The sequence below is a fragment of the Scardinius erythrophthalmus genome (genome assembly GCF_964197995.2).
Source record: "Scardinius erythrophthalmus genome assembly, chromosome: 19".
NCBI lineage: Eukaryota > Metazoa > Chordata > Actinopteri > Cypriniformes > Leuciscidae > Scardinius > Scardinius erythrophthalmus.
The window spans coordinates 38906762-38929698 of record NC_138239.1 but is presented as its reverse complement, the minus strand read 5'-3'; the positions used below and the strand labels follow the sequence as shown (position 1 = coordinate 38929698).

The 22937-nt window shown below is 39.9% G+C and overlaps 1 protein-coding gene across 1 annotated transcript in view; it reads right to left on the bottom strand.

The window, feature by feature from the left end:
* The window catches only part of LOC308679986 (nuclear factor 7, ovary-like), a gene marked incomplete at both ends in the record, with an annotated part of 32880 nt that extends 11703 nt beyond the window's left edge, over positions 1 to 21177 (bottom strand). Inside the window, 5 exons of the mRNA XM_081347860.1 lie at positions 15597 to 15715; positions 15797 to 15819; positions 15897 to 16127; positions 16353 to 16448; positions 20779 to 21177. Coding sequence (XP_081203986.1) covers positions 15597 to 15715; positions 15797 to 15819; positions 15897 to 16127; positions 16353 to 16448; positions 20779 to 21177 — 868 coding nt within the window. The remainder of the gene's footprint in view (positions 1 to 15596; positions 15716 to 15796; positions 15820 to 15896; positions 16128 to 16352; positions 16449 to 20778) is intronic.
* Between the last annotated feature and the right edge of the window lie 1760 nt (positions 21178 to 22937).

Here is a 22937-nt window from a genome sequence, read left to right as displayed (position 1 = left end):
AATCTAATTCCCTCCATGTACCATACATTGTGACCGGAAAAAAGATAAAACAGAAAGAGAAACTCAAAGTGCTGCGCTGTCTTCCCTAACCCTAGAATAACCTCCTGATCAAAACTATATACACACAGTCTCCCATGAGCAAACAGGCAAATGGAACTCGAAATAAAGAGAAGGGTGGAGACCCCAACTTCAGAAGAGAGACCCTTGCTTGGCCCTCTTAACCTTACTTCAGATGCGACTATGATGTTTCTGAACCCACAATATCGAGTGCAATCAATTATTCAATCAGCCCTATGTTCACTGAGCTGACGTTCAACCATCACTTGTATTTTTCCACATAGTATCACACAAAAAGAACAGGGATATCTCTGGTATCTATACAGTCAGAAAGTTAATAATATAAAGACAAAAAAAAAAAAAAAAAAAAAAAAAAAAAAAAAAAACAACAACAACAACAACAACAACAACAACAACAACAACAACAACAACAACAACAACAACAACAACAACAAAAAAATGTTTTTTTTTTTTTTTTTTTTTTTTTAAGTAAATAAAATTAAATAATTATGTGCTACCACCTGTTGGTGACAGGGAAAAAACCGATAGACACGAGACATAGTCCAAATGCCCTTAACATGATAGTCTTAACGCCAGTCTTTTACACTCGTTCTCCAAAACATTGAGTTTGGAAACAAGCTACAGCAGCATGAACTGTATATTTCAGTTTGTTCGTCACAGACCATGACTAAATTGTAAGATCTTACTTACTCACGCTCGTTAGTCCGGTACAGTGCCTTCACCACCAAGCGTGTTTATATACAGATCTGGCCTTTAAAAACGCGCGTTTTCTCCCGCGGCATTCGGCAATTCGTCTCGTAGAGTCTCGCAGAATTCTGCAAGTGCTTCGGGGGGGCCTACTTAAAAAAATCCCTCAATGTGTTTCGCTTCACAGAATATCCACCAGGTGGCGCATAAAAAACAACTTTACATTAGATTTTTTATTTTACTTCACATTACGTCATGATTGTGAGAAAACATCCACAATAAAATGTAAATTATAAATAGTAATAGACACAAATATTTACAGTAGGCTACTGTATTATACAGACATTTGAAAATATTTGTAAATGCAAAAGGTTCATTAAGACAAGAAGGGGTATTGGACAACGTTTACGAATTTTTATATGCTTTGTCATTGCTGTGGTTTCCAGGAGATGAGTGCATGCAGAATATTTAACATTGCTTTTATTAAAACAGCAAAGTGACGTTCTTGCCAGCGCATAACTTTTTTGTACAACTATTAAGATGATTGTGCATGCAATGCGCATTTATACTAAGCGCAACAGAGAATTTAGTGTGAGCATAATGCACGTGGCTCTGCCTGTAAAAACCCAGCAGTATTTTTTTATATATATACACAAAATCATCCTAACATAATGCAAGGCTTAAATAATGCGACTTACCCAGATTCTTAATTCGTGCAGATATTTCTTGTGTGATTGTTCTTGGGCAGATATTTCTTGTGAGGTAATGTCGCAGCACAACGCGTAGCATACGTTGGGCGCATCTGATTTGCCATTCAATTATTAATAAATATTTTAATTAAACTGTCTTAATGCATTAAGCATAAAGATTTTTCCACGTTAGTCTCAGAATGTCCGGGGTTGGCTTGAGGTCTTGCCGACAGTTTGTAAATATTCTAAATATTCATATTCACAAAATCCATAGGGTGATCAACAGTTATGACTTCTAAAATAAAATAAAAATGACCAGATAAGAGGTATCTGATTGACAGTTTGACAGATGTTGTTTTAAAAAAATAATTACAACATTATGGGGAAGTGGTATTAAATATTCGGTAACACATAGCCTAATACAATTATTTTAATTATGCATTTTGTTCAGTTTTGCTTTTACAAAATGTTCCCTGTTTTTTATAATTAATTTAACCTGAGATGTGCGTTATATCGCTTTTGGATCATTCTTTGTGTTGTCGAATTTTGACACAGTTTCATTACTTGTTCATAATAATTTGATTCATAATTATGTCATTTTTTTCTAAAAGTAAAAAAACTAAAAGTTTTTCTAAAAGCAATATTCTAAAGAGATACAAAGACAGTGTACGTATACCCACCAGATTTCGTCATGAGTCATTTTGTACCCACTACTTTTAACTTCCGTTGACCGTTTTGGTTATGAGGAGCAATGTGAGAGAAAAATTTTGTAATCATTGTCTGACACAAAAAAAAAATATATATATATATATATATATATATATATAATATTAATTTTATTTTAGTTTTCGTGTTCGCATTTATGAAGGAAAAAACAACGTGTCAGTTTACGGTTATGGACGTGAGCGCTCTAAAAGCGGCACTAAAAGACTGCTTTAAAACTTTCACAGAGACCTCAAACAGAACAGCTGCCTTTCTTTAAATTGAATTTCGTTTTGTATTAATTATGTCTTAATTTTAATCAATGTTTCGTGAACCAATTGCCTGGATTTAAGAAGTAAATATAGCAGACAATCACGACATTGGAGGCCCCGGCGATATCTCATAAATGAACCGAAACTCAGCGTGTAATGAACATTCACATTTACAGTGTATTTAGACACATTTAGACGCATTCATAATCATTACTTTTACCGGTTCTTTGTGGCAAGCTTTATGCGTGCGGTCGTACGCTTGAGTGCGGCTATATTATAGTAAATGCTCATTACTTAAAACAAAGCATAATCTTCCTGGCATGCAATGGAATCTACAATGTCAGTTGGTTATATCAACATATGTCAAATTAAGTTACGCGATATCAACAAATTAAGCTATAAACATTAATTTGAAATAACTTAAAGCGTATGTATAGTAGATTTGCTTAAATAGCATTTAAACAAAGGAGCTGCAAGGGATTAAAACCCCAACCACACGCTGGTGAAAACTGGAAAAACCGGTTTTCTTTTGATTCCCTGAGAGGAGATCGATTAGCATTGGGGGTTGAATCAGCAGACCTGGGGGGGTGGGTGGTTGTACTTTCTTGACTCTGTGCAATTGTTAGCAGCTAAAACAAGCAGCTAAAACAAAGACTGTGCAATTAATTACATTTTGGAAATAACTTTCTTAATGTCGTTTTATTTAGCCTATACACTGCAAAATTATTTTTTTTTTTTTTTGAATTTGTAAGTATTAAATATGTTTTACAAACAATTGGTTTACAAACTCTTGGAGGTTTGTGGTTACCATCATTCAGAAGAGTGGTGCTTGTGTTTAGACTTATGTTTTACGTGATTAAATCAGGAAGATTATATTGGTTTCTGTCCACGAAGACGCATTTAAGACTATTTAATCAGGAAATGGAGGCACCGGCGCGATATAACTTGCATTGCTCGTGAACTGAGCTCCTCTCATAAATGAACCGAAACTCAGAAATGTATCTAGAAAGCTTGAAATGTCCACTTTTAAACAAAACAATTCAAAACGAAAAGAAACAGACAACTCTCTTATGTAAGTGTGCATTTCTCTCTATAGGCACGTTCACAATATCTGCGAAGATGACGAGTCAGCATTGTCAACATCTTTGACTGACACATAAAACACTAGATTATTAGTAAACAATTAAAATGTCTCCTTGCTATACTTGACACATGATTACTTTTGCCAGTTCTTTGTGGCAAGCTTTATGCATCCGTTAACTATCGAATATCGTGACTCATATTTTGTACCAGACCATTTATGGTTGTTCATATTGTTCAACAAAGTTCTTGATAAAAAAAGAAAAGAAAAAAAGAAGCTACTGTGCCTAATATTATTGTTGTATAGCGCGCAAGGTTTATGCGCATGCTTTAAGTCTTCTCCGTTTTTAGTATACTGTGGCAGAATTACAGTGCCTGCCTGGTCTGGTATGTATAACCTACTAGGCTACATCGTTTTAAAATCGGTTTCAGTGGTTTCGTGTGTACGCAGATATTTCTTGAGACGACGCCATGTTTTTATGTTTTTATGCACTTTTACTCTTTTAGATTTGTTGCAATTTCACCAAAAGCTTATAATTAGGAAATACACACAACACGCTAAACTTATATTCTCTATTATGTTAAAAATGTTGTAAAAAATACGTATTATTCTTATATAATAAGAATAACAGTAATGTACATTTATATTGCACTCGAAATGATTTAGATATGGAAAGAGGAATTCTTCTCAACTACCACCAATAAAGTTTTAAAATTCTTCTTTAGAAAATATTATATTTTGATGATTCTGCAAGTTCAGCAGACAGTGAGGTTCGGGTTTGTTCCGATCAGAGCTCGTGAGTGGAGAGCGCATTTCTGAATATTCCGCTCCGCTATTCATTCCGGTCGCTCGCTCAACACAGATGTCATGTTGCCTGGTTCGAAAATATGTGGAATAAGGGCTGCTTTCGACTAAAAGTTTTTTTTTCTTTTTTTTTTCTAGTCGACTAGTATACTAGGCTAGTTGTTCATTTAAGTAATTCATGGACAAATCGCCCCTTTATATTAATTTAATTAGCCTACTTATATGGATCATGAGTGTTTACGTAATATAGCCGCACTGCGCACGACCGCACGCATAAAGCTTGCCACAAAGAACCGGTAAAAGTAATGATTATGAATGCGTCTAAATGTGTCTAAATACACTGTAAATGTGAATGTTCATTACACGCTGAGTTTCGGTTCATTTATGAGATATCGCCGGTGCCTCCAATATCGTGATTGTCTGCTATATTTACTTCTTAAATCCAGGCAAATGGTTCACGAAACACTGATTAAAATTAAGATATAATTAATACAAAACGAAATTCAATTTAAAGAAAGGCAGCTGTTCTGTTTGAGGTCTCTGTGAAAGTTTTAAAGCAGTCTTTTAGTGCCGCTTTTAGAGCGCTCACGTCCATAACCGTAAACTGACACGTTGTTTTTTCCCCTCATAAATGCGAACACGAAAATTAAAATAAAATGAATATTCTAATTTTTTTTTTTGTGTCAGACAATGATTACAAAAAAATTTCTCTCATATTGCTCCTCATAACCACTGAAAACGGTCAACGGAAGTTAAAAGTAGTGGGTACAAAATGACTCATGACGAAATCTGGTGGCGTACACTGTCTTTGTATCTCTTTAGAATATTGCTTTTAGAAAATCTTTTAGTTTTTTTTTACTTTTAGAAAAAAATGACATAATTATGAATCAAATTATTATGAACATATAATGAAACTGTGTCAAAAATCGACAACACAAAGAATGATCAAAAGGCGATATAACGCACATCTCAGGTTAAATTAATTAAGCTCCTCATAACCACTGAAAACGGTCAATAGAACCCAAAGTCAAATTATTATGGACTGAAGTTAAAAGTGGTGGGTACAAAATGACTCATGACGAAATCTGGTGGGTGCATACCCACCGTCCCCACCGAAATCGACGCCTATAAGGGAAACATGATAATATAAAAAGTACTGTACAGTAATGCAGAAAAGCGCATTACAACCATGTTAAAACTATTTAAAACGTTAAGATGCAAAAATGAACTAAATGTAAAATTAGATAATGATAATGCGCAAATGATCTCGGTCTCTTCAAAGGTCTACGCAAATTATTGTGTTATAAGACTCAGTTATCATAGCCTACATCACGTCTCTTCTACTGTAAGTACACAGAAAAAAAAATAAGACAAATGATGCGCGTTTGAGTCAGATTTTTATGAAGAATATGTGACTGTTTATGTAACTGGCAAAAGAAAACATTGTATTCGTCATACTTCGTCAACTCAGTATGGCCACATGAAACTCGACTGCCATCTACAGGTTTTATTATTTCCTGCGTCCAACATCTAATCCCCCTTCTGCACGATCCCGCAGAATTTCGGAAGTGCTCGCAGCATTCTTCTCTCTGAGACGCGCATTTTTAAAGGCCACATCTGTATGCCATAGCTTCTTCTGGCTTAATAAAGGACTTGGTAGTGTTATTCACGGTGATCCTCAGAGTTGCAGGATAATTTAGGCCATAGGTGTGTAGTCCGAGCGACTGGAGCCTCCTTCTGGCCTCGTCAAAAGCCCGACGTTTCCTCTGAGTTCCGCTGGAGAAGTCTTGGAAAAAGAAAATTCTGCTGTCCTCAAAATGAAGCTCCTTCGCCCACCTGGCTGCCTCTAGCACCCGAACCCGATCGCTGTAGTGGTGAAACCTTACAATCATAGCGCGGGGGTAAGGTCTGCGTGAGTCGGCTCCCCTCCTCGCCGGGCCCGACACCCGATGCGCCCTTTCCAACTTTATTTTCCCGTCCTTGGTGGTCAGTGTCAAAACTTTGGGGAGCCACATCTCCATGAAACTTACAACAGATGAGCCCTCTGAGGATTCTGGCAGACCGATTATTCTGAGGTTTTTACGTCTGCCTCGATCCTCCTGGTCATCCAGCCGTTCCTGTAGAGAGGCCACAACTTTTTCCAGGTATGAGACACGTTTCTCCGTCTCGACATTTACGTCCTCTGTTGAAGATTTTATTATTTAGAAAATAAGTAATTTAACTGTTTTTTGTACACTATTATTTCCTTGTCTGTGGGTGACTTTGGCTGACTTTGAAACCTGAGAGCACAAGGTGTTGTTACAGCAGAAAATTCTATTTCAGTAAAGTCACATGGTACAAACTATTTCTCAAAATACCTATAGAATGTATTACCATGTTTGGGACAAGGAGAGGGTATATACGTTTGCTGGGCAATCTTTCTGGAGGGGTCTTTCTGCAGAGGGGCACTCGGCTTTGTTTGTTAATAAAGTCTAATATTTCTGATATCAAATATCTTTGAAGTCATTTCCCTGAAAAGATTTAAACCACAACAACTCCACCGCGGAGATGCGATGTTCAGCTTCCCCAACACGCTTAGTTGTGTCTTGCAACTCTTTCGATATGTCTCCAATCTTTTGCAGGAAAGAGTCAAACTTAGCCTCTATCACCCCGGATATATTTGCTGTAAGTGTGGCCATGGCCTTGGTCATTGCGGGACTCAACACATCCGTCTCTGCAGTCTCTGTATTGCCATCTTGTGTCTTATCCGTGTTGCTAGCCGTGACGTTCTTCTTCTCCTGTGTCTTTTTCGTGGATTTTGAAGCCATTTTAACAAAAGCTTTACCCCAGAAGTGGTCCAATGACATCAGCTAAATTCTACACGTGTTTTTTTATCGACTTGGGCTGAATTAAGCATTAGTATCAGGATATTTCGCATCGACAAAGCGGGAGCTCACACCGAACGCTGCTACTCGGTCCGCATCACCGGAAGTCTCCCGGAAGAGTGTTTTTTTGATCCGCGACTAGAGCGATCCCTCACTGTCACCCATTTGCCCGGCTGCTCAGGCACTACTTCAGCTGGAACCGCATCATGTAAAGAGTTCACGCTAGGCGCATCCAAAATAGTATCTAAAGCTCTAGCACTCTTACTATACTCAATTAAAATTTGGATGCGTGCCTCTAATTCTGAAATCTTCTCTGTCAGCCTAACTGACTCCTTGCATTTATCACATATAAATCCTACAGTATATTGCCAACAGAGAAGGCTATGCTAAACATGTGACATGAAGTGCAGGTGACAATAACAGGACAAGACATTACTCACCGTGTTTGTTGAGTGATTCTTACTCACCTGAGCAGCTTTTAATGAACTCAAAGGCGCGGGCGCACGAGAGAAAAATAAAAAAATAGCTGAGTGCACGGGTGGCGCGTTAACAGGCTAGCAGAAGCGAATTACTAGCGTGTTGTGCTAGTAGTAACGGAAGCTAGCGATGTCAGGTTAATCTGAGATGTTGGGTAAGATGTATTTAGTATAAACAACTACAAATTGTAGTAAATGATGGTTCAAATCAAAGAAATACAAGGCTAAGACGGAGCTTACAGCACCGAAGCAAACAAACTCACAGCAGGCAGCGAGGCAGACAGGAGCAATCGATCAGCAGAGCAATCCAACCAGCAATCGATGGAGAAAACAAAGTTATGTATTGAACATAACTCTGGATCACAGTGTCATAGAGACAAGGGGGTGGGCTCATTTTACTCAGATGACGAATCAGTTTCTCAGGATCATTGTGAAGCTATAAAACCACGCCCTAGCAACCATTTAGAGCATCATAGCAACAAGTTCCATAGACTTCCATTGAAACAGATCAAAGGGATATATTTGAGTAGAAGTGTCATAGAAAAATGAGGGTGGTGGAAACAGCCAATCATGAATCACCTTCAACACTTCCTAGCCACGCCCTAGCAACCACTGTCGAGCACCCTAGCAACCTAAATTCAAAGAGGGATATCTTTACATGTGAATGTCAGGAGTTGCAGTTGGTTTATATCATTTATACTGCCAAGCAGCCTTTGGTGTATCATCATTGGCAGCTACCAAGCCACTCCCTAGCAACCAAACAGAGTAGCCTAGCAACTGTTAAGCAAGACGATTGGCGATTGGTTTCTTTGACAACTGCTAGAAAACAGGACTTCTATCATGCTACACATGTTAGCAGTGAATAGCTACATGCTAATAGCAATTAGCTAAGTGTTAAAACGTCAAAAATGCTAACTAAAATGCAGTAGCAGCATGCTTATCATGTTAGCACAATGCTAACAACATGTTAACCATGTTAGTATCATGCTAGGAACATACAACTTTTGTTAACATCATGCTAGCAACATACTAATCGTGCTAACATCTTGCTAAGAACATGCCAGCAGTGTAGGGGACAGTGTAGTTTTGCACAGGAAGCACCACTCATTTCCTTAAGAAAATGTACATTCTAGTTATTATTCTGAGCTATCATCATATAGAGACTGTGTCTGTTCCCCGAATTTGGAAATCCAAATTCCGCCCAAACCCATCTAAGGTTAAAAATTTAATTGATGTTCAACAAATAAAAAACAGCTATAATACAGATGGGCAAATGCTAAAGCTTGGGTTGCTGAATATTCGATCCCTTACTCCAAAATATCATTGTTAATGATATGATTCAGATAATAACCTAGATGTGCTGTGTTTGACAGAAACCTGGCTAAAACCAAACGATTACATTACTTTAAATGATTCAACCCCGCAAGATTACTGTTATAAACATGAGCCTTGTCTGAAACGCAAAGGGGGAGGTGTTGCTATAATCTATAGTAATATTTTCAAAACCACTAAGAAATCAAGTTTTAAATATAATTCTTTTGAAGTGTTAGTGCTTAATGTAAAAATATGTAGTGTAAACGATAAATCACGTTTGAGATTTGTGCTGGCTACTGTATACAGGCCACCAGGGCACCATAAAGATTTTATCAAAGAAGTTGCAGACTTTCTATCAGAATTAATATTGACTGCAGATAAAGTACTAATTGTTGGTGATTTTAATATACACATCGATAATGAAAAAGATGCATTGGGTTTGGCATTTAAAGACATGGTAAACTCAATTGGAGTTAGACAACACGTGTCAGGACCTACTCATTGTCGTAATCATACTCTAGATCTAATATTATCACACGGAATAGATGTGGATGCCGTTGAAATTCTGCAGCAGAGCGATGACATCTCAGATCATTATCTAGTCTCGTGTAAACTTCATTTAGCCAAGGCTGCAAAGCCAACTCCGTGTTATAAATATGTTAGACCTATCACTTCTGCCACAAAAGATTGCTTTATCAATACTCTTCCTAATCAGTTTCATCATCTCAGCATCCCGGATAGCTTTGAAGAACTCGATATTGCAACAGAAACTTTTAACTCTCTCTTTTCCAGCACTTTAGACACAGTTGCTCCATTGCGCTTAAAGAAGATTAAAGAAAATAGTCCAACGCCGTGGTATAACGAGCACACTCGGGCCCTTAAGAGAGCAGCCAGAGGTAACTAGAGGTAAAACTAGAGGTATTTCGCATTTCATGGAAAGAGAGCTCGATTGCATACAGAGAGACCTTAACCCCCTGAGGTCGGCTATCGCGCCGGCGCGATAGGCTCGTTTTTTTCCGTATGAGTGCAAAAAAAAATAAAAAATAAAATATTAATTTTTATCTTATATGCTTGTGTTATACATCAATCGATCCTGTTTAGTGTGTATTATTTTTGTGTATGCTCATAATAAAAACAAAGTGTTGTGCTTTTCGCCAAATAAAGAAAAATAAACATGATGCGAGTTCTGCCTACTCTCCGTCAGTGAAGTCAATTCTGAAACGCGTCCGAAAATGAACTGTAACTCAGCGAATACTCAGTCAAACAGGCATACAGTCACACAGGCATGAAGATTGAATTCTCTTCTTTTAAATGAAGTAATTTTTATAAAAAACAAATATTCACAGTTTATGTAATATGTATGCAAAGAGAGAGATGTCAGTCGTTCTCATCTCAGCTAATTAAGTTTTAATGTGCTCCGCCCACGGAGAGCGCGCGCTATTCAAACGCAAATGTGAGGCGATCCAAACAAACCTGTGAAACGCCCACATCAGCTGGATAACACGCGCGAGTTCACTTTCAGACTTATGTACTTTACGATGCTGTCAGGAATAATACTATCTTGATAATAATCCTGCAAAAATTTACCTCAGAAGTTCTGGAAGTATCATTTCGAGGAGCAAACGGATCCCGCTGAGGAATTAGGTCAGTTCTGTTTGCTTTGTTCTAATCGGAATGAATGAACGCAAAGATGCGTGCTGTTGTGGAGCTACTACAGCTGGCAAAAATACTGTTTAAATATGAATCGCGTTTCTGTGTATTGGAATGAACGAACGAACGCACAGATGCGTGCTGTTGTGTAGCTACTACAGCTGGCAAAAATACTGTTTAAATATGAATCGCCTTTCTATGAATGAATGAACGCACAGATGCGCGCTGTTGTGGAGCTACTACAGCTGGAAAAAATACTGTTTTAATATGAATCGCGAATACAAAGAAAGATTACACTGGAAATATTGTTACAATTTTAAATGTTATTGTAACTGTATAACCTTAAAAAAAAATATATATATATATATATATATATATAAGGATAGATGTAAACAAAATCTTAAAAGGTCATTATGAGCCTTCTCTTTAAATAATTGTATTATGCTTTATTAGTGACACATTTGGGAAGAGAATATATTCCAAATCTGAAAATACAGTATGAGAACAATTAACTGCACAATTACTAGAAATGTTTACCTTGGATATTGTACAATTTGCAAGCAAAATTTGTGGAAAAAACAACAAACCAGTTATATATTGTCCTTGCATTCTTGTGGCTCAGTCACACACCTGAATGAAAGGCTCATTACGTATGCAGCCTCATTATGCGGGCCCCATTGACTCCACAGGTGTGAATCACGCCCACCCGCATATGGCCTTTCCAAACAAAAAGTGTTTTACAAGATTTAAATCAATGTATTGTGTTATATGAATGATTAGGCAGGATGATTTTCACATAATTTTGAAGAAAAAATTCTAGGCAACGTCATCCATTAGTCAAAAGTCTTATTTACATATATTTAGAATGTGTTTTATGGCCTTATTTCAGAAACTTTAGTTTTTTGTTTTTGAAAAAAACATGCATAAACATTATTCTATCAAAAATACAAACATGTACATGCAAGTTGTTCACATATTATGGTAGCCCTGTTTGTGCTAAATAGAGTGAATTTACACCTTTGCCATTAATATGTTTATAAGCAACTGAAAAAAGCACAAATGTCAGGGCATGTCAGAACATCTCAAGGACCCCAAAAACCCCTCAGACCCCAGAGGGTTAAAGCTACACTGTGTAACTTTTTTAGTTGATTCTTAGCAAAAAACACTTAGTTCTTTCAAAAATATATGTGCTCATTAATGTATATTTACTTCTTTCAAGTAATAAAGTATTCTCTTAAGTTTATAATCTGCCATTGAAAGTACATACGGGTGAGGGGTTCGAATGCCGGTCGCCATGTTGCCCCTCCATCTTGAAACTACATTAGCCAAAGAGGGACATGCCTGTAAATTCAAGCTTCGCCTTTTGCGTTTTTCACTCAGTGACACCATGACGAATGCGAGGGGGAGATTACTCGCGAGCTCCGGCAGATTTGAAAGATAGTGTGGTGTGTGTGTGTGTGTGTGTGTGTGTGCGTGCGTACTCACATTTGAAAGAGAGAATTAAAACGTCAACGCGACAGACAAATCAGCAAGACCATAGTCAATATTGGAGTAACTTTTCCCAGATGGAAAGAGCTCATGAGGAGAAAAGATTTTAAAACGGACGCCGAGGTTGCCTGCTTTCTTCTCGACAGGTAATTCAGCCTGTTGTAATTAATTTGTGTAAATTCGAAGTTTTATAGTTGCTTGTCTAACCATAGCATGGTTGTGCATAACGCCAGAACGACCTCTAGTATAACTTCATCCTCGCGTCAATGGTAAAAAAGTATTGTTTACCTTGTAACATAAATCTGTGCTGCGACGGATCACAGGTAATGAATAGTTTTAAAGGCGCAATTTTTTTAAGCTATATAAAAAAGGACACTGAACGTTTTAGTTATTTTTAATTGCTTTTACTTTGTACACATTGTAACGTTAGCCTAATCTGACTATGCTGGGATAGCCGATTCCAAGGGTGATGTTTACCTCCTGACATCTGTCCTGTAGTTTTATTAATTTTAGACGTATTGTTTATTATTGTTATGGACGAAGTGATAACTGGAAGCCATGTTAATCTTGGAATAATACGGCCACCATAGGAGTTAAAACGCCCTCGGAATTGAGAGGAATAGAAACTAAAATTCATTGGGTAGTCATATACAATTTCACCGCTAGATGGGGGTAAAAATCACACAGTGTAGCTTTAAAAGCTGCTAGATCTGCTTATTTTTCAACCCTATTAGAAGAAAATAAACATAATCCTAGGTATTTATTTGAAACGGTGGCTAAACTAACGAAAAAGAAAGCTTCAAGCCCAGAAGTTTCCAAGCAGCACAGCAGTAATGACTTTCTGAACTTCTTCACTTATAAGATTGATAATATCAGAGACAAAATTATAACTATGCAATCGTCTACTACAGTATCGCATCAGGCAGTGCATTGTAGTCTCCCGGAGGAAAACTTTGATTCATTCGTTGCTATAGGAGAGGAAGAATTTACTAAACTCATTAAATCATCTAAATCTACAACATGTATGTTAGACCCTATACCGACTAAGCTACTGAAAGAGATGCTTCCAGATGTCACAGATCCTCTTCTTAATATCATTAATTCGTCTTTGTCTCTAGTATATGTACCAAAAAACTTTAAGCTGGCTATGATTTAACCGCTTGTTAAAAAAACGCAACTTGATCCTACAGAATTAGTCAATTACAGGCCGATCTCGAATCTACCTTTTCTGTCAAAGATATTAGAAAAAGCAGTATCCTCACAACTGTGTTCCTTTCTTGAAAGAAATGATATCTGTGAGGATTTTCAGTCCGGATTTGGACCATACCATAGTACTGAGACAGCTCTCGTTAGAGTCACAAATGATTTGCTCTTATCATCCGATCGTGGTTGTATCTCTCTATTAGTGTTACTTGATCTTATTGCAGCATTTGACACCATTGACCACAACATTCTATTAAATAGGCTAGAAAACTATATTGCCATTAGTGGAATTGCACTAGCATGGTTTAAATCATACTTATCTGACCGTTATCAGTTTGTAGCAGTAAATGAAGAGATGTCTCATCGATCACAAGTTCAGTATGGCGTACCACAAGGCTCAGTACTAGGACCGCTGCTGTTCACTCTGTACATGCTACCATTAGGAGATATCATTAGGAAACATGGAATTAGCTTTCACTGTTATGCTGATGATACTCAGCTCTATATTTCTTCAAAACCTAACGAAACTTACCAATTCACAAAATTAACAGAATGCATAGATGATATAAAAAATTGGATGACTCGTAATTTGCTACTTCTAAATTCTGAAAAACAGAGATTCTAATTATTGGACAAAAAACTTCCTCATGTAATAATCTAGAATACTGTCTAACACTAGATGGCTGCTCTGTTAAGTCTTCATCGTCGGTTAGGAACCTGGGTGTGCTCTTTGATACCAATCTTTCATTTGAAAGTCACGTGTCTAGTATTTTTCCATCTTAAAAATATATCTAAATTACGCCATATGCTCTCATTGACAAATGTTTAGTTTAGACAAATTAGTTAATGCGCTCATGACATCAAGGCTAGATTATTGTAATGCTCTACTGGGTGGTTGCCCTGCACGCTTAATAAACAAACTACAGCTAGTTCAAAACGCAGCAGCTCGAGTTCTTACCAGAACCAGGAAGTATGATCATATTAGCCCGGTTCTGTCAACACTGCATTGGCTGCCTATTAAACATTGTATACATTTTTAAATATTGCTAATTTCTTACAAGGCACTAAATGGTTTAGCTCCACAGTACCTGAGCGAGCTCTTAACGCATTATAGTCCTTCACGTCTATTGCGATCTCAAAATTCCGGTCAGTTAATAATACCTAGAATATCAAAATCGACTGCTGGCGGTAGATCCTTCTCCTATTTAGCACCAAAACTCTGGAACAGTCTTCCTACCATTGTCCGGGAAGCAGACACACTCTGTCAGTTCAAAGCTAGATTAAAGACACATCTCTTTGATCTAGCATTCACATATTACATTATAGACTTCTATAATTCAATGTTAGGCTGCATAGATTAGGTCAGCCAGAACCAGGAGCACTTCCCATAAAATCCTGATGTACTCGTTACATTATAAGAAGAATGGCATCTACGCTAATTTTAGTGTCTTTGTTTATCCCAAGGTTTTCCCGCAGCCTGCCGGATCCAGGCCGTATCCAGATCTGACGAAGGACCTTCGCCTGGACCCGATGACAACGCAGTGCTGAAGTGTCAAATAGTCTCTCCCTATGGAGGATCCCTTTCCCACTCTACAGATAAAGTGTCATTCATTCATTTTGCGTACCTACCCGGAAGTGATAAAATAAAATAAAATTCTGTATCAAAATTTATAAGGAAAGACCAGTACTTTGTTTAGACTTGGTTTGTAGGGAATTCCAAACCTGTGCACAGATATTCAAACGCACATACCTATAGAACCAATTCTTAATGCGCATGTGAATGCCATCAGCGTTTCTCAGAGGTTCGCGTTTAAAGTCTGTGTAGAGAGAATGGTGTTGTCATAGCGGCCCCTAATTTAATAACAAATGATCGTTGCGACGGAAGCGAATCAATCAAAACTAACTTTAGCTGGAAAATAACTTTATTAAAGAACCGCTATAAAGCCAAAACAATTTCTGTTACCTTAAATTATACGTTTATCTCTGTAAAGCTGCTTTGAAACAATCTACATTGTTAAAAGTGCTTTATAATTGAAGATGACTTGACTTGACTTGACTTGACTGAGACTAAGTTTCCTATTTGTAACTCCTCCTAAAAACCTCCAAATCTATCTATCTATCTATCTATCTATCTATCTATCTATCTATCTATCTATCTATCTATCTATCTATCTATCTATCTATCTATCTATCTATCTATCTATCTATCTATCTATCTATCTATCTATCAGTGTGTGTCATGAAGAACCTTTAACTCTCCAGCTCAGATCTCCTGCAGTCAGACTCACTGTTTGGGAAGATGTCCTGCATCTTCTTCCAGACTCTGAACGGCAGGTTGCCCAAGTATCGTGGCACATGAATCAAAGCTCCAGAAGCCATCTGTGGATCCGGCTGTAAGCTCTGGACTCTGGAAGAACATTTAGGAGTCAGAACTGCAGTGGCTTTAGATCAGAACCAGAGAGACCAGAGACAGGAGCAGATCACTCACCTTTCCATTGAGACTGGAAACTCCTGCAGAACAAACACACCATTTATCATAAAGAACTCAATCAATCAACCAATGATCAACCAATGATCTGAAATCAGACCTTCAGAAAGCAGACGTCATTGGCTTTCATCATCTCCTCCATGTCTTTGATTGTGTGTGAAAGAGCTGAGATGTGTGTGTTCATCTCCTCCAGCTTCTCCTTCATCATCTGCTTCTTCTGCTCCTCTTCCTCCCTCAGTGCAGTGACTGTAGCTTCTTCTTCATCTCTGAGAAACTGATGAAGCTTCTCAAACTGCTGTTTAATCTGACGCTCTGTGTGCTCAGCTTGAGACTGAAATCACATCACATTCACTTCAATCATCTCAATCGACACACATCAACACTTCACATCATTCATATCAGAGATAAACTCAGATACCCGACATAGAACGGATCCAGAAGCAGATTGATGCTCGTCATTTATTGAAATAATCAACTGTAATCCATTATATTAAATATATCAAATCATTACTGTTTACAGTGATAGTATACATGACTCCTGATTCTGTTTCCTCACCTTGATGTGTTGAACTGTTTTCTCAAACTCTCCTTTCATTTCTGCATTGCATTTAAGTTTCTCTTGTAAGGACTTCAGTGCTGTATTGAGCTCCTCCTAGAATTGAGCAAAAATACAGAGAAGAAGAGAAGACAATACAGTGATATGATGATAAAATGCCTCATCCTGGGGAATTCTTCTATTTTTGTGCACATCTGAAACTAAATTGATAGTAAAAAGGTTAAAAGGTCTTTAAGTGCCCCTATTATGGTTTTTCAAACTTTCATACAGTGTGTAATACGGCTGTTTGTGAATGTAAACGTTCTACAAAGTTGTAAAGTGTAAAGTGCACGATAAATTAAGTTATTGTCTCCCAAAAGAAAGAATCGAGTCAGAACCGCCTAAATGAGTCGTCAGTAACTCCAGTTTCACTGTCGCGACCTGTATGCGTAACAATGTAACACATTTGCATAATTAACGCCTATGGTCTTCATTGGCTGCCCGCGAACAACGTCTTCTTTGCCCCGCCCTCAAAAGCTGTAGCTGTTCGTGTTCATGTTGTGTACATGTCGAGAAGACCCTGTTTTCTGCTCTGCAACAGCAAACTCTCTTTGTAAACACTTCCTAATGATGAGGATGTCACAGTGTCTGGTTTGTGTTTCCCTGGGTGTCCACTAGAGGTCCTCCTCCCCACGGTGTCATTCACATTAGGAACTGCATTCCCCACAATCCTTGTCTGCACTCATCACTGTTCATTGCACTCAGCTGTTCCCCATCATGATTGTTAGTTTCTGTGTGTATAAATACCCTGCCTGTTTAGTGTTTGTCACGGAGTCCTTATGGATTGTCACTACACTTCTGTTGTCTGTTGTCTGTTTCCTGGTCTGGTCTGGTCTGGTTTGGTCTTGTCTTGTCTTGTCTTGTTTATTGTCTTTGACTGGTCTGGTCTGGTCTGGTCTTGTCTTGTTTATTGTCTTTGACTGCTTATTTGGATTTTGACCCCTGCCTGGATACTACGATTTTGGATTACACTTAAATAAACATACTGCTACTGGATCTTCCTGGTTCCCGTGTGTGTCCGTGACAGAATGACTCCGTCATGTATAGATCCAGTGGTAAGGGTTTTCATGGCTCTTCCCCATCCATCGAGAGGGGGAATTCGAAAAACCGTGGATGAACATTTTTCAATGTTTTGCGCTATGGGCCCGTCAAACGGAGGAGATCATGGCGGCCAAATCCCCCGAGCCTCCTTCCGTCAGGCATGAACAATTGTTTGAGGGAACCTGCCTGGTCAAGTTTTCTGGGACCCGTGGAGGCCGCAGGGGAGGAGGTACTAGAGGCGACTTCCAGCACCACTCTCCACCTCGGTCTCTCCTCGACCCTGGGCCGGTGATGCTCGACCCAGAGCTCCCTTCATCATTGTTCTTGTCCCACCCGGAGCCTACTCCTCGCCATCAGAAACGGCGGAGGAGGAGGAAGACCTCCAGCCTCCCCAAAGACCCGGAGCAGCCAACTGTTGTCCCGGAGGCCGTCCCCGTGCAGCACCACTCTCCACCTCGGTCTCTACTCGACCATGGGCCGGTGATGCTCGACCCAGAGCTCCCTTCACCATTGTTCTTGTCCCACCCGGAGCCTACTCCTCGTCATCAGAAATGGCGGAGGAGGAGGAAGACCTCCAGCCTCCCCAAAGACCCGGAGCAGCCCACTGTTGTCCCGGAGGCCGTCCCCGTGCAGCCCGCTGTTGTCCTGGAGGTTGTGCCCGTGCAGCCCGCTGTCATCCCGGAGATCGTTCCCGTGCAGCCCGCGGTCATCCCTGAGATCGTCTCGGAGCTGCCCATCATCAGTCCTGCCACGGCCAAGAGAGCTGTCTTCCTCTTTTATGCAGTGGCAGTACTACATGCATGGAGGAGACACAGCACGTCTGCCGAGCCAGAGACTGTTCAGGTCACGTCTGCCGAGCCAGTGTCTCCAGACAAGATGGCCGCCGCCGAGCCGGTGTCTGTTCCTGAGCCGGTGTCTGTTCCTGAGCCGGTGTCTGTGTCTGTTCCTGTGCCTGTTCCTGAGCGGGTGCCTGTTCCTGTTCCGTGGCCGCCCGAGGGGTCGTCTCCACCATGGCCACCTGAGGGGTCGTCTCCGCCGTGGCCGCCCGAGGGAAAGTCTCCGCCCTGGCCACCCGATGGACTGACGTCTCCGCCCTGGCCGCCCAAGGGGAGGTCTCCGCCCTGGCCGCCCGATGGACTGTCGTCTCCTTCCTGGCCACCCGATGGATCGTCTGCTTCGCCCTGGCCGCCCAAAGGGTCTTCTGCTTCACCCTGGCCACCCGATGGACTATCTGCTTCGCCCTGGTCGCTGGCTAAGCCGTCACCCCCTATTTCTGTTCCCCTTCATGGACCATGGCTCTGAAATCAGAGCAGAGTAGACCAATCACAACAGACTGGTCCATCTGACCAATCAGAGCAGAGTAGACCAGAGTTGACCTAAACACAATAAGGAACCTTTAAAATAGCATAATATGGGCACTTGAAACAGTAACACACTATGCCAAAGGTGAAAGAAACTCCAGATATAATAAAGGTGAGTGAAATACATCTGTCTGCGCAGAATTACAAAGCTATTTCAAAGGCTCTTGGACTCAAAGAATCGCAGCGAGAGTCATTATCTCCAAATGGAAAAAACTGGGCACAGTATCAAACCTTCTCAGAAGTGGTTCATCAAGAAGTCACAAAAGAGCCAAGAACAACACAGAAGGAACTGCTTTTTTTCTGCTTTTCAGAAAATCCTAACAGAGAATATCCGATTTTCAGTCTGCTTATTCAGGCGAATAAAAGACAGGCATCACAAGTAGACCTCAGCTCCTCTACAGTAACAGATGCAAATTCAGGAGACAGTAAGGCCACCATTTCAGGCTCTTGGTATCATTTGTATTCAGCTGATGGAAGCGGAAGTCTGGACCAACAATCAGCTGTGACATTGTCTTCGCCAGGTTTGTATTCCACGCTGTAATTAAAACACAGGAGACATGCAGACCATCGGGCAATTCTCATACTTGCACGTCCAAGGCCTTTTGTGGAAAGCAGTGTAGATAAGGGGCTGTGGTCAGTGCAAAGAGTGGCATGGCGGCCCCATAGGTCTTTTTCTGTTGTAGAATACTTCCTTTCACAGTCAGACAATGTTCTAGATGCAAAAGCAACTGTTCTTTCAGTACTGCCATGACACTGGGTAAGCACAGCACCAATGCATAATCAGAAGCATGCGTTGTGACTGTCGTCGGTAAAGAAGGATCAAATAATGCAAAGGCTGGTGTGTAACGTTAGCCTTTCTAAATTACTTGGCTATAGAAAAACTGGGCACACAATGTTTAGCCTACTTAGCTTGAATTTGATGCAATAATAGAAGCCTAATTTGTTTCAGTTCTAAATTTGTACTGTAATTTCAGTATTGTGATTATGAATTTGTTTAACTACAATGTTTCACTTGAATGTATCTGCTATCACAGCTCTCAATTAGATGCGGCAGATTACGTAATAGAGAGAATAAACTGACACTTTTCAAAGTCTGTGATTGTAGCGCCACTTAGCGGTAAAAGGAAGCAAATACACGTCCCCAATTTTACCGCTGTGGGAACAGCGGCGGTAAAATAATTATTCTGGTTGAGTACCAACTGTACAAGATATTTAAGGCTAAGCTTTTGTAAGCAAAATCTTTTGCAAAATCTATTGCTTTCGGCTGCACTCTATCAGCAAAGGGCAATGCATATTCATTATTAGCATTATTAATCATTGTGGTATTTACTCTTGCATATCTATTGTTAATACATTTTATTACAGCTGTCTTCTAAGACTCTACTAGTTGTCCAGACTCTCACAAATCCTTCAGATAAGTCAGTTGACTAACTCCCTCTAGTTTACAATAATTCTAAACTTTTCAGAGTGTTTTTAAATAGTTAAGATAGTATTCTTGACTGGTGCCCCATATTGCAAAGGGGGAGGGGTCATCTGATACACTCACAACAACACCTTAAAGGGGAACTATGCAGTTTTTTTAGTTTTTTTTTAGAGTCATTGGAATGGTTATATTACTTTTTTCGGGTTGAATGGTGGCCGTCTCGCTTCCCCATAGCGCCTGTGAGTGGAAAAAACACCCTTGCAACTTTGGGCCGGCGGGCCCAAAAGAAGCAGAAAGCTAGGAAAGCATTGTCGGAAGAATAGAGAAAGAGGAAACAGCAGACTGACCGAGATGGGAGGGGGGAGAGTCGCCAACGAGTTTTTATGACAGTGTTGTCAAATATCAATTCTGAAGCTGTAGGGGGAGCTCTTTAGAGAAACCTGCGAGCAAAAAACAGTATGTGTGTGTGTTCAAAACTCACTGAATGTGTGTGCACTAATTCTGAGTATGGGTTCCCTTCACGTCACTATCACTTACATGTGAAACGAGACATTTGTCTTACCTTATAAGATGAAACCACTTCACTGATGGGTCTGACTGTGTGATTGACGTGTTTCTGTGAAGTAAAACACACTATACACACAGGCTGTTTGTCCTCCAGACAGAAGAGTTTGAGTTTCTCACTGTGTAAACTGCAGATCTCCTCAGATCCTGATGAACAGGTCTCATTTCTCTCCTTCGGGATTGACTCGCACAAGTTTTTTAACGCCAGATTAAGAGGAGGATCTTTGGAGGATCTTCTCCTGCAGACAGGACACTCCTGAGTTTTCTTGATTTTCCAGAACTGTTGAAGACACTCTTTACAGACACTGTGACTACATGATAAAACAACAGGAGCCTTGAAGATTTCACAGCACACGGGACAAGAAAGCTCTTCAGCAGAGACATTTAGTGAAGCCATTTTCACCGTTTGAGCTCCAGCAACACAAACTTTACTGTCACTTTCTGAACTAAGGGTATAGAAGTGAATCTCCTTTTCATCACAACGATCTGCTGTCTGTACAGAAACAAATGTCTCAAAAAACCTTCTTGAAAGCGTTTCTCTTCATTCTCCACTGATCGCTGCTTCTTTATTGCTTTTGTCGAGAGAGAAGAGCATGACAGAAAAGAGAAATAATAAGTCAGTCTCTTCCTGGTAAGTGTTGTAAGAGGGTGGAGTTTATGATCACCTTTGGTTCAAAGACCAACATCAGGATTTCTTCAGGTTAAATTTTAACAAAACTTGCAGTGAAAGTTTCTCAGGTATAATGCTACAAAACCTTGAATCAAACACTAAAGAACAGGAAGAACACAAATATTAACAATAAAAATATACTCAAAGACACTTAATTTCTGTGTTTTATTTATTGCTCTTTATTTGTACATAGTTCATGTATTCAAGTATCCAATGACTTTTTCTGAGTTTTGTTTGTTTAATAAATCCTTTTGTTATATAATCTGTTTTGTAACTCTTCATCATCATCATCATTGGACTAAACTGTTACATGTCAATTCACAGCTGCTCTTGTTTCACTGTTTTTACAGTTATACTGTGTTTTTACAGTGCAAATGTAGTTGATTTACAGTACTCTTTAATTTACAGGCTTGCTGACAACCATAATTTAAAAATGCTGTAAATTTTAAAGCATTTATTTTTTCACTTTATCCACTCAAACAAGTGGATAAAGTGAAATTTTAGAACGATTAGTATAACAAACGTCTCGGTTATGTATGTAACCCTCGTTCCCTGAAGGAGCGAACAGAGATGCCACGTCGGACTGACTGACGAATTGTAATCTCGCTAGAGAGGCCAATCTACTTCGAGTGTAACTAAAACAAGCCAATGAACATTGGCATGCCATAATTGCATCAGCTGCGCTGCATCACTGCACGCGCATATAATGAGCAGCAGGTGCACCGCATCTTCAGGTTTTCGCTGAGGAGCCGAGCCGGTGACCTGGCTGTCCCAGCGGGACATAGCAGATGTGGCGACGTGATGTTCCCTCCTTCAGGGAATGAGGGTTACATACGTAACCGAGACGTTCCCTTTCAGGAGGTCACGTTCGACGCCACATTGAACTGACCGATGAATAGGAATCCCTACCAAAGCACCACAGCTGCTGATCCCATCCAGCGCCCTGTGTATACCTAGGATTGCACATATGGCACCAGCCTAGACCCGGTTCTCAGGGATTCAGCGCCAGACACTCCGCCACATCCAGCTGCCGAAGGGTGACGGATCAGATGGACCTGCGCGTAGACATGATCACAATGCATTTCTGAAGTGTACATTTAGTCAAGCACATCTTTGTCCTAAAGCAGCCTTTTTAGATGTCTCAGAGCAAGACGTACTGCAAGGAACTTGATGTGAAGTTGATGTGCCAATGCAGGTGGGGACTGTCCAAACCCCAGCAACTGCATGCCCGTTGCACATGGCCCCCCAGCCGGTGGCGGAGGCATCCGGGAAAACCACAGCATGCCTGGACACTCAGACACTCCTGCTCTCAGAGACCGTGCAATCGGGACCAAAAGGACTGTAGGCGTACCTGCAGTGGGGCAGCGAGGTGGAACACAGGGACCCGGCCGGGAAAGGCTCTCTCTTCGAGTCAATGTTCAGAAATTATTAATTATTATTGTTTTGAACTATGTTGTATAGCTGTGTTTTCCTGTGTGTTTGTTGTC